Below are 15,359 nucleotides of genomic sequence, written 5' to 3'. Positions count from 1 at the left end.
TATGACGCAGGAAGTGGTGGGGGGGGGTGGGAGCTGGGCTCCCTGACAAGGGGGCAAGGGACGAGCTGGACCAGAGAGAACAGCTGACTTGCTTCACGGTGGGGCAGCCCTCTCAGCCAGCATCCCATGGTGGCAGTGGTCGCCTCATTAGCATCTGTGATATTTGGAAGATACACTGTACTCTTCCAAGCCTCTCTACTCATGATCCTCCGGAACCTCCAACTCAACATTATGAAGTAAACAGACAGATTGTTATGCCCACTCATTGGAAGTGAACAAAAGCTCCCAAAGAAAGTGGTTAATCATCACTTGACAAGTCGTTATCAAGAGTCCACAGTGTGACAAGGGTCTCTGCTGGAGACCAAATCGTCCCACACTAGTGCCAGTAAGTCAGCATTAGAGATCATGGTGGACATTTCATTTGTCAGCCAACATTGTCTCCTTGAGGAAACAAATCCCTCCACACACCATTCTGAGAGAAGCCAACCATGGTCATGCACACACACACACACACACACACACACACTGAAGAGAGAGAGAGAGAGAGAGAGAGAGAGAGAGAGAGAGAGAGAGAGAGAGAGAGAGAACAATGGTTTAGGCTAAGCCATCAGTTCTCAACCTGTGGGTCGCGACCCCTTTGAGGCTCAAACAACCCTTTCCCAGGGGCCACCTGATTCATAACAGTAGCAAAATGACAGTTATGAAGCAGCAATGAAAATAATTTTATGGTTGGGGGTCACCACAACATGAGGAACTGTATTAAAGGGTTGTGGCATTAGGAAGGTTGAGAACCACTGGGCTAAGCCAATATAGTACCACACCCCTTGGACACAGTGATTGGTTCAGAGAATAGGCAGATCATTCTACCAAAGCCCACCAAAATCCCTAGGGTTTCCTTAAGGGTGTTGGAGGACAGAACTTTCCTTCTCTGCAAATACTACAGGTGGATTTGAGTCTTGGGCTGCCGGCAGGCATGTCAGTACAGCTGAGAGCCTTTAGAAGAACACAATCAGGCAGGGAGCACAGACACATGGAAAGAATCAAGGCTCCTGGATCCAGCCAGTCTGAAATGAATCTATGCTTTTTACTCTGAGTCAACCCATTATCTTTTGGTGAAACCTTATTTGAGGTAGAGTCTGTGAAAAGGAAAGGCATCCCTATGGACAGAGACGCCAATAAGCCTAGCTTTCTGCCAACTCTGCTACACTGCCACCCCTTAGTTTCACCAGAGTATTTTGGGATTGAGCCATAAGGGAATTCTACTCTGCTCTAGCAAGTTGCTATAAATTGGAATTGCCTAGACTGGCGGGGGTTTGGTTTAAGAAGATAGGGTGGGAACTGGATGATAGTTACATGACACAGGTGGTGTGTTAGTCTGGGTTGAAGAAACAAATCCAGAGACACTCATATGTGTATAAGAAAGAGTTTTATATCAAAGAGTAACTGTATGTTGAAAAAACATCCCATCCCAGTCCAGATCAAGTTCATAAGTTCTATATTAACCCACATGTCTGATACCAGTCCATACATTCTTCTACAGACTCACACAGCACATGCAATGATGCCAAAGGCAGGAAGATCACAGGCCAGTGGGTGAAAAATCTGTGGAAGGATCTCAGCACTGGTGTGGCTCTCCATGTGGCTCTCCATGTGGCTCTCCATGTGGCTCTCCATGTGGCTCTCCATGTGGCTCTCCATGTGGCTCCTCCAGCTCCAGGGCTCTCGTTGCCATCAGTATAGCTTCTTGTCAAGAGAATGTGAAGCAGAGAGTGTGTGTCCAGCCTCCAGGGAGGAAGACAGGAGTTCCCAGAATCCTCAGGGGAAGGTCATGCCCACACTGAGGCCTTATTGGCTAATACCTGATTGACAGGCTAGACTCCACCCCTCCCCTCAAGTTGAGAGTAGATTATGTAATTCATAACTGTCATTTTGCTACTGTTATGAATCGGGCGACCCCTGGGAAAGTGTTGTTTGAGCCCAAAGGGGTAGCGACCCACAGGTTGAGAACTGATGGCTTAACCTAAATCATTGCTCTCTCTCTGTTCAGTGTGTGTGTGTGTGTGTGTGTGTGTCCATGGTTGGCTTCTCTCAGAATGGTGTGTGGAGGGATTTGTTTCCTCAGGGAGACAATGTGCTATTATTCTCTGAACAAAGGAATATCCGACCCTCCGGTAAATTCAAATCTGCATTCCTGGGAGGCAATTTACAACTTCCAAAGGGAGGTTTTTTGGATCTTCTCCCCCTCCTACCTTTAGAATCTTAGTGTCTGGTTGTGGTCAATGTACATTGTTACATAAGAAAGACAAGATGGGGCACAAATGGGTTTTGCGAGTGCTGGAAGGACATTGCAGAGCTGGGTTACATTGGAAGGCTACAGAGGGGCATAAGGCCTGGGCAGAGAGAGGCACAGGTAGTTAAAGAAACATTCCCTGGAGGGGATGGGTGGGAGGACTTGCACACCTCGAGGCAGTGAGTGAGAGAGGGAGGGGCGGATTCTGCTGTCTAGGGCCCAAGATGCGGCTTTGCTTCTACAGCATCCAGTATCTCCTCTGACACAGGATCCTTAGGAATGTCCGGTGGGCTCATCACCTGCAGGCAGTGCAAGAACAAAGCGCAGAGGCGCACTTCTCTCTCTCTCTCTTCCTGCAGTACTGCGTGGACCACTAACCTGTCCCTGGGAATGTAGCCAAATGATGAGTGAACGGATATGGTCTCCCTTCGCACTGGCGCATGGGGCTGAGACAGGAGTCTGATATTAATCAAATAGCCGCAGGACTAAACACTGGCCACAGGCCCAACTGAAACCCAGCCACCTTGTGGCTGCAGCAGGTCCCTGACGTGACACCTGGCTGCCCTGCCATGTTTTTCACGACCCCAACCTGGCTCGTGGTGATAACCTTCTCTTTCCTGAATACCCCAAGTCAGAAGTTTGGTACAGCTTCAAGGCCAGCTCAGTGCTGAGTGTATCCTGGAAACCTTTCATGAGTCACCGTCCAGCCTTTACGTACGGCTTGGTGTCTCACGCATGAGTCCTTGGACAAGGCCGAGCGCTCGCCGAGACTCCACTGTGGTCATGAGGAACCTAGTCCGTCGGGATCAGACACCCCAGCTACCCACCCAGGCAGCACCCTAGCTGGCGCGACCTACCACCCTCAAACTAAGGCGCCACTGGAGCCACGTGGCCACACAGCGTGGATGCAGCGTGGGGCGGGGCTACGCAGGGAGGCGGGCCCTCGGGCCCAGCGTGCATCCTGGTTGGCTCCCGGGGCTGCGTTCCCGCCGGGCCCTGAGGCCGCGCCTGCGTGCTTCCCTCCTTCGCAGACCCACCGCCTCGGCCGGCGTCGGCGGCTCTCGTGAGGTGAGAAGGGCGGTCAGCGCTCGGCGGGGACAGGTCAGAACCGGCCCGCCATTGTCCGGAGACCGCCTAGCTTCGGGAACCAGGCCTCGGCGGCCCTTTAGGGAGCCGGGCGGTGGTTGGACGCGAGCAGGCTGAGCGAGGCCTGCCACGCTTACTAGACCTTCGGGGAGTGCCGTGGGTTGAGCCCTGGTTTGCATGTCCTTGGCCTCCGGGCAGGTCCCCCTGGACCCAGAGAGGCCGTAGCCCGGGGATGGAAGGCCAGCCCGGCCATTCAGGCTCGCGCCTTGATCGTCCATCTTGGACGCGCGTCCGGCAGACGGAGTTGAAGGGCTTTGGTCAGGGGGAGCCTCAAAGGATGCTCTCTGGGGGTTGGAGTCGTTCGTGGTTACTCCTTGGGCCTCCAACCGCAAGGTCGGCAGTTCCAAACCAGCAGCTTCACCCCAGGAGAAAGAGGAGGCTCTCGGTTTCTACTCCCCTAGAGCCCCCTGGGCGCTCCTGCCCTGGCGGGCCGGGGGGCGGGGCACGCGAGTGGGCGTGGGCAGCGGCGTGGGGTTTTTTTTGTTGAGCATGGGGAACTGAGGCCGGGCGTTATCCTTTGATCCAGGACTGCAAGCCCTGGGCCTGCAAGCCCTGGGCCTGACCTCAGGCCTCAGGCGTTATGGGGGTGACCAAGCCGAGAGTCCACGGGTGGCTGGGCGCTGGCCAGCAGCAGCCCCGGGGGACGCAGTCAGAGCTGCCAGGTCTCCTATTTCTCAGCAGCAGCTGGAAACCTGGCTTCTTAAAAAATATATATAACAAGCTCTGGATTTTAAATGTTCGTACGATTTCATGAGGTTTGAAAACACGACCTGGGCCCAAGGAGAACACTTCCGGGGGAAATGACTTTGGCCCTCAGGCTGTCAGTGTGAAGGGTCTGGTCATGGGGGTTGGGGATCGGAGGTAGGGCATCCAGGCCGGAGCTACAGACCAACCGAACCCTTGAGAGGTAGGGGCTTGGGTGCTGGTGTAGTAGTGGCCTAGGAGTTGAGTAGTTAGCCACAGGTGAGCTGTTCGAACCTACCAGCTGCTTGAAGGATTTTCAAATTTGTCTCCTCCTTGAAGCCCTTGGAAGACCACAGGGGGCAGTTCTCTGCCCAGTAGGGCCGCGGTGACTCGGAATCCATTCAGTGACAGTGGGTTTGAGTTAAGGGGCTAGAACACAGAACTGACCTCTGGGTGGTTGACTTAGTGGATTAGGCTTACCCCTTGGCCTGGCCTTGACGCCATCCATTTGGGGTTTGCGCAGATCTGGTGGCATTATTTGTTTGAGGGAAGATAGGGAGCAGCCCTCCTTACACAGCAGGTGGGCCTCCCCATAGTACAGCTGTGCAGCTGCCTGTGGATGACACCGGGCGACATTCTTTGTAGTAGAGAGTGCGTGTGGGATGAGCCTCCTGGAGCCTGTATGCTCTTGTGACCATGGCTCTTTGTTTTCTTGAGTTACTGGTTCTAGGTCGGGTACTAGGAGGAGGAGGAGGACACAGAGGAATTCTGGGGTGTGGAAAGCACAGTCAGTCAGTGAGCCCTTCCTGTGGGCTTCCTATGGGCAGGGCCAACTGCTGGGCATCAAGAGCTGAGTTGGTTGCAGCAGTGCCCTCTGGACACTTTCAGATGCCGTGGGGAGGTGAGATCTTAGCCTCATATATGGGCTTCACACTTGGCTTGGGAACTCCAGGAGAGAGAAAATCTAGGGGTGACCGAGACACAGGGATGAGAGCGATTGGCAGAACTTGGTGGGCTGGAGAGTACAGGAGCAAGCACTGGCAGGTGGACTGGTGCACATTGGGATGGGAGTGGGAGAACGGACATCTTTGGACCAGTTTGTGGAGTACTTCTGCTTTGTCCTGTGGGGTGGCTGGGACTCAGAATCAACTCAGCTGCACCCAACACCAGCTGCAGCTCATCAAGGACACGGGGAGCGATCACGCAAGTGGGGGATTTTTAGGGTCTGATACATGGGGGCTTGTTTAGTACTATTGTATGGGGAATAGATGTTTGTTCAGGAGAACTTAGTGGCGGGCAGGGGTCTCTGAGGAGGTGCCAAGTGGGCCTTCTATTGAAGTGTTGTGTGAGAGCAGGTATACCATGGGAAAGTGTCTTGTCTCCGGTCTGCTGAGCATTTTGTATGGCATTTCTGTGTGTCCAAATTCCCAGGCCCCCTGACCCCCACTAGCCAGCCTGTATCCCTGGAACGATGGAGTGGATGAGGGCTGCCCTCTGGCAGAGAAGGCAGGTCGGCTGAGTCGGCCTGGTGGCCGGCCGAGTGGTGCTGAGTCTGTTCTGCTCTGACAGCCTCATGCCTCCCTCTTGCACCCTCTGTGCCTCTGCCCTTTTCACTCTGCACAGAAGGGTCTGTGGCGTAGCACTGCCCCGTTCGTGCAGGGAAGTGATGATGATGAGACAGATGATACCCTCGTGGTGGACTGAGGGAGCCCGGGCTCTTTGATGGGACCAGGTGGGGGTGAGATGGTGCTTTGACTTGAGCCCATTGCCCAGCTTCCAGTCCAGGTGCTTCTCATCAGTACCAGCATGGGTATTGCCTGTTTTATCATCCGTGGCCTAGGGAACCACCCCCCAGACTCCAGGCTATGGCCGAGATTCCAGGCACTCCCTCCGTTTTTTTCTGCCTCCCCAGAGCAGTTCCTGTTGGATAAGGCAGAGGCAGCTCATTCCCTGCTCAGCCCTCCTAGACACCATGTTGGGAGCCAGACTCCAGACCCAGCAGAATGTGAGAAACAAGCACCAGGGCCAGGCTGTGGTGCGGTGCCTCCCGTTCCCAGAACACACCTCCTCGTCACCTGTCCATCCTCCTGTTGCTTGGTTGCCCCCCCCCCCCACTCCCTAGATCCTCCTACCCTCTGCCAAGCACCTGGCGTCCTCTTACCTCTCCCTGTGGCCCTTTTCCAGACCAGCCTGTGGTCCTCAGGCTTTGGGATGAAACTGGAGTCTATCACTCCATTCCTGGGGAAGTATCGCCCCTTTGTGGGCCGCTGCTGCCAGACCTGTACTCCTAAGAGCTGGGTGAGTCATGGTCGGGCCAGGCCTCACCTTGGGTAGCTTGGGGGAGCTAGGGTATGGGCACCACAACTCTGGGAAGCGGATTCCTTTATGTCCTTCCAAGCTCCGGCTGTCCCCTGCCCCATGCCTCTGCCCTGGCTTGCAGGGTAATGGATGCACTGGTATTGGTATGATGCTGGGCTGTGGCCAGCTCCCCAGGCCTGGGAGAGTTAGCATCTGACCATGCCTGGACAAGTGCTGATAGGCGTTTAGAGAACACTCACCTACTCACAGACCTCTCCCCAGCCCCCAAAGCCGAGCACAGCGAAGGCCTCCTGTGTCCATGCCATGTGCTGGTGGAGAGCCAGGCTGTGTTCTGTGCTGTTGATACTGATGAGGGAGACATACCATTATGGGAGGGTGGGGTGGAGGCAAATGGAGAAAGCAGGGTGTGTAGAGTACAGGGTGCCCAGAGAAGAGGGTGCTGAAGGATGAGAGGATGTGTTCTCCTAGGGGAGAGGAGAGAGAGAGAGAGAAAGTGTGTGTGTGTGTGTGTGTGTGTGTTGAGCACACGTGCACCCGTGGGCCTGCACGACTAGGGAGAGCTAAGTTGTCTTGAGTTACGCAGAGGTTCTTCCTCGGGACTTTTAGAGTCTTTCATCTGCTGCGCTCCATGAAGGTGATTACTAGGTGTGTAGCTAGATTTCAGGGTCTGGGTTAACTTCTTTAGGGCAATGCAGCGATAAAGCCCTGTCGCTCAGAGCCATGGGGCAGCCTAGGGGGGCAAGGCATGGTGGGTCTTTGTGGTCTGAGAAGGCCCCGGGACATGTTCTCCCACCTCTTGGCAGGAGGACCTCTTCCACAGAAGCATTACAGATCTCGGTTTCTGCAATGTCATCTTGGTGAAGGAGGAAAACACCAGGTAGTCCAAGCTGGGGTGGGGGTTGGGTGGAAAGCTGCTGGCTTCCTGTCCTCTTCCGATGAACACAGAGGACCCATACATACCCTCTGCTGTGCAGCCCAGGCCCGGGGAGCCAGGCTGGGGCTCACCCACAGCTCCTTTGGGGAGCAGTTTTCATTGCCCCTGCGTGTTTGGCCCTGACCCTGTCCCCCACGCAGCTGAGAGAAGGCTGGGAACAGGGCACAGGAGGGCAGCTCTTCTCCCTGCTCAGTGATGAGCCAGACTTGGATGTTCCCGAAACTGGGCCCTGGGGTGGGGGCCCATCCTGCTGGGATAGGCCTCTGTGGCCCTGGGTGTGTGGCGTATATGTTGCATGTCTTTCTTTAAAAACTCTCCCCTCCGCCTCTGAGTTGTGCCCAGGTTTCGAGGCTGGCTTGTTCGGAGGCTCTGCTGTTTCCTGTGGTCAATGGAACAGCAAATACCCTCCTGCCAGGATATCCCACAGAAGATCCTGGAAAGCCCTGGGTAAGGAGGCAGAGACTTGGCCCAAGCTGATGCTTCTGGCATCCTCCAGGCCAAGACAAAGGTTTGAGGCTCAGAGGGTTCGTTGGTGACAGGCTTCTAGAGGAATAGCTTTGTCTGAAGCCCTTCCTGGAAGGTTTTTGGGATAATGGAGGGTGAAGACTAGTGGCTATGGCCTGGGTGAGTGCGGGGAAGTGATCGGAGGGACCTTGGACACTTCTGCACAAGAACCAGAGTCCTTGGCCTGCTTCATCCTGACCCCCTGCCCTGCATCACAGGGTACAGGACATCATCTTAGGGAGGACACCTGGGGGTGCTGGGGAAGGTCAGGTGCCAGATTTTGTGAAGAAAGAGGTACAGCGCATCCTGGACCACATCCAGGCCCCACCCCGCCCCTTGCTGCTCAGGTAAGTCTGTGCTGAGGGCCACTTGTCCTTGGTGGGACCCCTCCCCTTCTGAGGCATAGCAGGTGGCAGGACTCCATTCCTGTGGAGCTGGGTGATTACCAGAGTGGGCTACAGACTGCTTTCACCCCTTGCCTCCTTCCACTCCCCTCTGCCTGGAGGCCACCACCATTACTAGATTTAGATCCAGTAGGTGCAGGGATTGTTCCAGGGGGCAGACGTGGTACCTAAGTCACAGTGAGCTGGGGTACAAACAGCTGCAGAACGAAAGGAACAGAAGGCTAAGGCTGAGGAGGGGGGAAGGGACCTGTCAGCCAGGGCCTAAAGAGGGAGAAAGAGCCTGACTTGGGAGAACAGGAAAGGGCTTGGTTCTAGAAGCTGAAAGAAAGCTGATGTAGTTGGAGCCTGGTGAGGAGGAGCATCGTGGAGGTGAAACAGGTGAAAGGGGCCACATCAGGCAGGACCTGAAAGGTTTTAAGCAGAGAGTGACAGCATGATGGATTGGGGTCAAGAGTAGAGACCAGAAGACCACTTGGGAGGCTGTTTTGTTAGTTGGGGTAAGATGTAACAAAGTCTTGGACCAGGGTGGTGACAGCAAAGGGTGAAAAAAGCATTAAGGTGGAAGCATGGGTCCTTGCTGATGTCTGGGTGGGGAGGGGGCAGGGAGACACAGGGCGTAGTCCAGGCAAGCTGGGTTTCTGGCTAAGCGGGAGGCTGTTCTTAGGGAAGGGAGGGTGTTAGGGACATGAGTTTCAGATCCCCATCTGGCTCTTGGAGACATTGAGTATGAGGTTGCATGGAAGCAACTGGAGGTGAGGCGAGAGGCCATACTTGGCCACGGTTTAGCACCCAGACGCGCTCTCAGCAGAGGATGGAGGCTATCAGTAAGTGAAGGATCGGGCCGGGCTGCTCATCAGAGTCAGCTGTCTTGGAAGTGCTGAGGAGGCCCAAGCAGATGGGTCCCCTCCCCCAGACCTCCCGGCAGCCGTCCTCTGACTGTTAGGATGCCCAGCCCCTTGGCCTGACTGAGCACCAGCCATCAGTGCCCTCCTGTCTCCTGCCCTCTGGCCTCCTTTCGATTCCTGCTTCCTCCTGTGAGCAGTGCCTTTGAGAAAAAGTCCCAACTACTAGTACTCCAGCTCTGTTTGGACTCAGCTGCCCACCTTCTTAACTTTCACCCAAGTGACTAAAGGTCCCTCGAGAAAAACACAACCAGGTAGACAATGCCTTCGTGAGGGCCCATCTTGCAGGGGCACAGCGCCCCTCACTGCTGACTGATGCTTCCTGGGAACATGCTGTGCATCCTGCCCTGTCTCTGGACTGCTTGCTTACCTCCCTGCTTGCTCGCCTCCCTGCCTCCAGTTAAAGCCCCAGGGCCTCTGGACAATCCCTGTCCTCCAAGGACTCCGCTCCTTCGATCTTTCCCATTCCTATGTCAAGTCCACTGTTGCCAGTGTTCTGCACAGAGCAGGCCGGGCTATGATCTGAGACAGGACATGCACTCTGGCTGAGGGGAGGGGGCTTGTGGGGAGAGCGTCTGAGTTTGGCAGAGCTGGCATCTGCTGTGAGGCTGGTCCTGTAGCCTTGAGCCACACTTGCCTTGTGTGAGAAAGTGGGAGGGCGCTGCTGGTCAGCGGTTGCGGAGGGACCATCCCCTTAGGATGATGGCCTCAGACTGGGCCTTGCTCCCCAGGCTGTTCAGCTGGCTGCTGCTGCGCCTCCTCAACTGCCTCTTCCTGAACGTGCAGCTCCACAGGGGACACATGAAGATGGTGCGCAAGGCCGCGCAGCGGGTGAGCCCCCCCCCCCTCCACTGGGCTTGGGATGGCAGGAGCATAGGGATCCGGCCCTGCAGTGCGGACCAGCCCATCTGCTGGTGGGAACTAGCCGCTGCTCCTCGGCGACCTCCTCCCAGAGTCTCACGGCCCCGCTCCCCTGGGGCCCCCTAACCGCTTTTCATCATGGCCTAACGGTTGCCTTGCGTCAGTGTGCTACCTTGACACTTGTTGGAAATGCACAGCTTTGGGGAAATGAGCTTAGAAGGAAGTTGCCGCTGGTCCCTGTGGGTTCCCTGCCCTTGGGCATCGTGCAGATTGGCAGCACACTGATGGTACCCCCTCCTCCCCGAGCAGGGCTTGCCTCTGGTCCTCCTCTCCACCCACAAGTCGCTCCTCAACGGGATCTTGCTGCCCTTCGTGCTGCTGGCCCAGGGCCTGGGCGTGCTTCGTGTGGCCTGGGACCCCCACACCTGCTCCCCTGCCCTCAGGTAAAATCTTGGGACGCTGACACCATAGCAGTGGGGGTCCCTAGGCTGGGACCAGGGTATGTGGGGTAGGGAGTCTGGAGACCTGGCCTCTTTGCTCTCAGCTTCCTCTGGTCCTGACCATGGAGGTCAGAGCAAGGCCAGCTATAGGCAGTGAGGTCGTGTCTGGCCTCAGGGTGTTCAGGCAGGACCCAAGCGGGCCTTCAGTGGCCAGGGTTGGCACTGACCTGCCTGGTCTCATTTCTTAAATCCTTTCCCTCGTCAACATCTACCCTGTGCCCCACAGAGCTCTGCTGAGGAAGCTGGGGGCACTCTTCCTGCCTCCAGAAGCCAACCTCGCCCTGGACAGCTCTGAGGGGGTCCTTGCCAGGACTGTAGTCCGTACAGTGAGTGCCCCAGTGCTTGCGGGTCTGTTTCTGCAGGGGTCTGTTCCTGCTCTGACCCTGATGCCCACCCTTCCGCCTCCCTCTGTTAGGCCATCGAGCAGCTGCTGCTTAGCGGGCAGCCCCTGCTCATCTTCCTGGAGGAGCCCCCTGGACCCCAGGCGCCGCGGCTGTCAGCCCTGGGTCAGGCCTGGCTGGGAGTGGTGGTGCAGGCAGTTCGGGCGGGCACCATCCCCGATGCTCTGCTGGTGCCAGTGGCTGTCACCTATGACCTGGTCCCAGATGCACTGCCTGACTTGTCCCACGTGAGACCCCCCTGCCTTTCGGGACCTCCTGTGGTGGGGTCCTGCGAGGGCTAGGGCCAGGAAACGGGTGTGCAAAGGCATCTGTTCCTTGCTGGCACCGTCCTGCAGCACATGTCCAAGCCTTCAAAGATCTGTGCTGGAAGGCTGGAGTCGGCTGGCTGGGTCAGGGTTGGGCATCACATGGGGCTGAGAGACAGGAGCAGGCTGGAACCAGACGGTGCACATTTGGGGCGGGGGGTGCCATGAGCAGTCACCTGTACTGACATGCTCAGCCTTCCCCCTCCACAGGCCCCCACCCCTCTGGGGCTGTGGACCGGAGTGCTGGCTGTCCTGCGGAGCCTGTGCAGCTGCTGGGGTCGTAGCCACCGGGCCTGTGTCCGTGTGCACCTGGCCCAGCCCTTTTCCCTGCAGGTAGGGAGCTTGTTAAGGAAGGCTGGGAATGCTCACTTTGAGCTCCAGGTCATCTGTTCCAGGGTCCTGGTGGCCTGGCTCTCAAAGCCCCAGCTGCACTCACCCAACCGCCTCAGGTGGGCAGTGTGCAGGTGGGCAGAGGCAGGCCACCTGAGAGCCTTGTTCCGGACAGGAATACACCATCAACGCCAGAAGCTGCTGGGGCAGCAGGCAGACCCTGGAGCAGCTGCTGCTGCCCATCGTGCTGGGGCAATGGTAGGAGCAGGGGCCAGTCTTCCCAACCTGTGGGGAAGCAACTTCTTCCCTCTCTGTCAGTCTGCCCCCCTCTCTCTTCTCACTGGTTCCAGCCTGCCCTCACCACACAGCACGGGGCCAGGGGTCACTCCCTGCTGGAATCTGGGTGTGGCCTGTGTCATACCGATCCCTAGGCTGGAGTAGGGGAGACACCCTTACCTTTGAGAAAGCGATGGCAAGGGGCAGAAGAGGTCTTGTTCGTAGGCCATCTGTGTGTCTATCCCAGGACTGTCATCCCAGACACTGAGAAGGAACAGGAGTGGACCCCGCTAACAGCACCCCTGCTGGCCCTGCAGCAAGAGGACCAGCTCCTGGTGCGGAGGCTGAGCCGCCACATCCTGAATGGTGAGGGGGGGGGGGCGAAGGGGGCACTGGGTCTGGGTCTCTGGTGGCAGGCTCCTAAGCAGCCCCTGGAGCGCCCTGGGTTGGCCAGCTGTCAGTTCCTTCTGTCCCAAGTGGGTTTCTGTGTCAGATCCACCATCCCTGGGAGGGGGCACACTTGGAACACCTAGAGAAGAGTGGACCCCTACTGTGCAAGGCAGCCAAGGAGACGCTGGTAGAGGACAGTGAGGGTGGGGCCCAGACCCATGGCTTCACCTCTGGGGTCTGAGTTTCTGTAGCAGACTGTAAGGGGCAAGGACCTGGCCCACAGAGGTCTTCTCTCACCATACTTCTGTAGTACTCTTGGGGAGTGGGGGCACATGAGATGGGGGAGGGCCCTGGACCCCTGTATTTCACCGCCCAGGGACCAGGCCTGCCCCCCTCTTCCCTAGGTTGGAGTGGGGGTGTGGTTGCTGGTTAGGGAGAGTTGGGACAAAATAGAGGGCCCAGGCTGCTGGTCCTGCCACCATCAGCCCCCGCCCTCTCCCGGCACAGCCAGCGTGGCAAGCTCGGCAGTGATGAGCACAGCCATCATGGCAACGCTGCTGCTGGTTAAGCACCAGAAGGTAGATTGAGGCGCCATGGGGGCGGGGGCGGGGGCGGGGGCGGGGGCGGGGCAGGGGGGATGCGCAGCCTCCTGCTCAGGCCACCCTGCCCGCCCAGGGCGTGTTCCTGTCGCAGCTTCTGGGGGACTTCTCCTGGTTGACAGAGGAGACGCTGCTGCGAGGCTTTGACGTGGGCTTCTCCGGCCAGCTCCGCTGCCTGGTGCAGCACACCCTGGGCCTGCTGCGGCCACACGTGGCGCTGCTGCGTGTCCACCAGGGGGACTTGGTGGTGGTGCCACGGCCAGGCCCCAGCCTCATGCACCTGGCACGCCTGAGTGCGGAGCTGCTGCCTGCCTTCCTGAGTGAGGCCGTGGGTGGTGAGTCCAGAGGAGCCCAGGGTGGGTGTGGGGAGGGTTGGCTTCCATTTGTATACCCGCCCTTCTGTGTGGCCCTCTGCCCCCAGCCTGTGCTGTACGGGGGCTGCTGATGGGCAGAGTTCGGCCTGAGGGGCGCTGGGAGCTACAGGAAGTGGAGCTGCTCAGTCAGAATGAACTGTACCGCCAGATCCTGCTGCTGCTGCACCTGCTGCCCCAGGACCTGCTGCTCCTGCAGGTCAGCCCTGGGCCTGCCCTCCTGTTAGTAGAGCGGGGCGGCCCTGCTGAGCCCCACCCCCAAGACCACCCGTGCAGTAGGTGTGCTGCCTCTGACACAACCCTGCCACATGCCTGGCTCTCCTGAAGCCATGGGTGCCTTTCCCTCCCTGCAGCCCTGCCAGTCTTCCTACTGCTACTGCCAGGAGGTGCTGGACCGCCTCATCCAGTGCGGGCTCCTGGTTGCTGAGGAGGTACGAAGGGCAGTGGGGGACAAAGCCCTGGATTAGCTGCTGTAGTAGTCTGGGTCCCAGCTCTGCTGCAGCATTGGGGCAGGCCACATCTGCCCTGGGTGCATTTGCCCCTCATGAGCACTGGAAACATGGGCTAGAGGGTCTCTGTACACCCACCCCCACCTCACGTAGAAGCAGGCACCTGTGTCTTCTCAGCCTGCCCTGTACTCAGCAGTCCACAGCCCAGTGTGGCCTTAGTCCTCTTGGGCTCCCTGGTCTGCATTTGTTAGTTCCACCTATGTGTACTTGGCTGGGGCCAGCCTGGCCATGACCACTGGCCCATGGCCCCCAGATCCCAGGCTCCCGGTCAGCCTGTGACACAGGGCGGCAGTGCCTGAGTGCAAAGCTGCTGTGGAAGCCGAGTGGGGACTTCACTGATAGTGACAGTGACGACTTCGAGGAGGCTGAGGGCCGGTACTTCAGGGTGAGTTGGGAGGAGCCACCAGGGGGGTTACTGCTGGGTGGCATGGTGGGGGAAGGGGGAAGACAGGCCTTTAGCTGGCCTCTGCCCCCTTCCAGCTCAGCCAGCAGTCACGCTGCCCAGACTTCTTCCTCTTTCTCTGCCGTCTGCTCAACCCACTGCTCAGGGCCTTTGCACAAGCTGCTGCCTTCCTCTGCCAGGGACAGCTGCCTGACACAGGTGAGTTCCTTTGGCTGCGTCCTGGGCAGCTCCCAGATCCCCTCAGCCTTTACAGGAGGTGCCACAGGCTCTTGGCAGAGCCCCCGGCCCCTGCAGTCCTCAGAAGCCAGGACTTCTGGCAAGACGTGTACATGTTGTGTGTGCACAGGGCCCAGGTCTATCGCTTGCTCTCTGTCCCCAGAACTGGGTTACTCGGAGCAGTTGTTCCAGTTCTTGCAGGCCAAGGCCAAGGAGGAAGGCTGCTTCGGTGAGTCCCAAGGCCAGGCGCCTGGGGAGGCAAGGGTGGGTTTATTAGTGGCTGCTGCCCCCTGCTGGACAGGGGCAACTTCATGCCAGGCAAAGGGCTGCTGCAAGCAGAAGCTTCCTGGCCGTCTGCGTACTGTTCCTGGAGGATAAGCACGGAGGCGCCCACCTTTACTTCTGTCTTCCAGAGTGTGTGGACCTAAAGCTTGCAGCCAGTGCTGTCTGGACCTTTAGAGACTTGGGGGTAAGATGGACTGGCCTCCGTATCCACCTTTTATCCCCTATCTTCCACCCCCCCACCCGCCCCAAATGACTGAGCTGCACAGGGGAGCCCATTGCTGCCACCCTGGGGCTGATTCTGGCTCTCCCAGAAGTGGTGTAGTGACCACAGGCCAGTTGTCCTGTACCCTTGGTCTCTCAGCACTGGCTCCTGCTCCCCTGGGACCAGAGAGACAAGGCAGCACACAGGTGCCTGTGGGGCCAGAGGTTCCCCTTAGACTTCTGGAAGCGTGTCCCCATGCCCGCTCACAGCTGTTTCCCGCCCCAGGTGCTGCAGCAGACTCCTAGTCCGGCAGGGCCCCTGCTCAACCTGTCTCCAACATTTGCCAGCCGGGACAACCAGGAAAAGCTGGAACAGTTCATCCGGCAGTTCGTCTGTGGCTAGGGCTGGGGGAGGAGCCCTTGTCGGGAGACCTCTCAGAGCCAGGACGTGGCCGAGCCCTAGCGACAGCAGAAAGATGACAAGTACTCCCTGGACTATTAATCTGCAGTCTGACTAGCTACTTTGGTG

At 57.8% G+C, this 15,359-nt stretch overlaps 1 protein-coding gene across 1 annotated transcript; it reads left to right on the top strand.

The window, feature by feature from the left end:
- Positions 1-4,016: 4,016 nt before the first annotated feature.
- On the top strand, positions 4,017-15,233 carry GPAT2 (glycerol-3-phosphate acyltransferase 2, mitochondrial). Its single transcript, XM_075562672.1, has 22 exons — positions 4,017-4,098; positions 6,088-6,152; positions 6,305-6,418; positions 7,243-7,316; positions 7,716-7,820; positions 8,096-8,224; positions 9,915-10,014; positions 10,354-10,487; positions 10,771-10,870; positions 10,960-11,172; positions 11,461-11,583; positions 11,756-11,838; positions 12,104-12,222; positions 12,754-12,824; positions 12,922-13,180; positions 13,267-13,415; positions 13,570-13,647; positions 13,979-14,110; positions 14,206-14,326; positions 14,508-14,573; positions 14,758-14,813; positions 15,117-15,233. The coding sequence occupies exons 1-22, from the start codon at positions 4,017-4,019 to the stop codon at positions 15,231-15,233; spliced, it is 2,490 nt and encodes an 829-aa protein (XP_075418787.1).
- Positions 15,234-15,359: the final 126 nt, after the last annotated feature.

The sequence above is a fragment of the Tenrec ecaudatus genome, chromosome 11, assembly GCF_050624435.1.
Source record: "Tenrec ecaudatus isolate mTenEca1 chromosome 11, mTenEca1.hap1, whole genome shotgun sequence".
NCBI lineage: Eukaryota > Metazoa > Chordata > Mammalia > Afrosoricida > Tenrecidae > Tenrec > Tenrec ecaudatus.
This window is presented reverse-complemented; position numbering and strand designations above follow the sequence as displayed.

Bases quoted from the DNA above. Each gene is read 5' to 3' on its own strand.
- GPAT2 (XM_075562672.1), top strand. From the start codon at position 4,017: ATGGGGGTGACCAAGCCGAGAGTCCACGGGTGGCTGGGCGCTGGCCAG. The intron at 14,327-14,507 runs GTGAGTTCCTTT...CTCTGTCCCCAG, and splicing joins GGGACAGCTGCCTGACACAG to AACTGGGTTACTCGGAGCAG. The intron at 14,814-15,116 runs GTAAGATGGACT...TTCCCGCCCCAG, and splicing joins GGACCTTTAGAGACTTGGGG to GTGCTGCAGCAGACTCCTAG.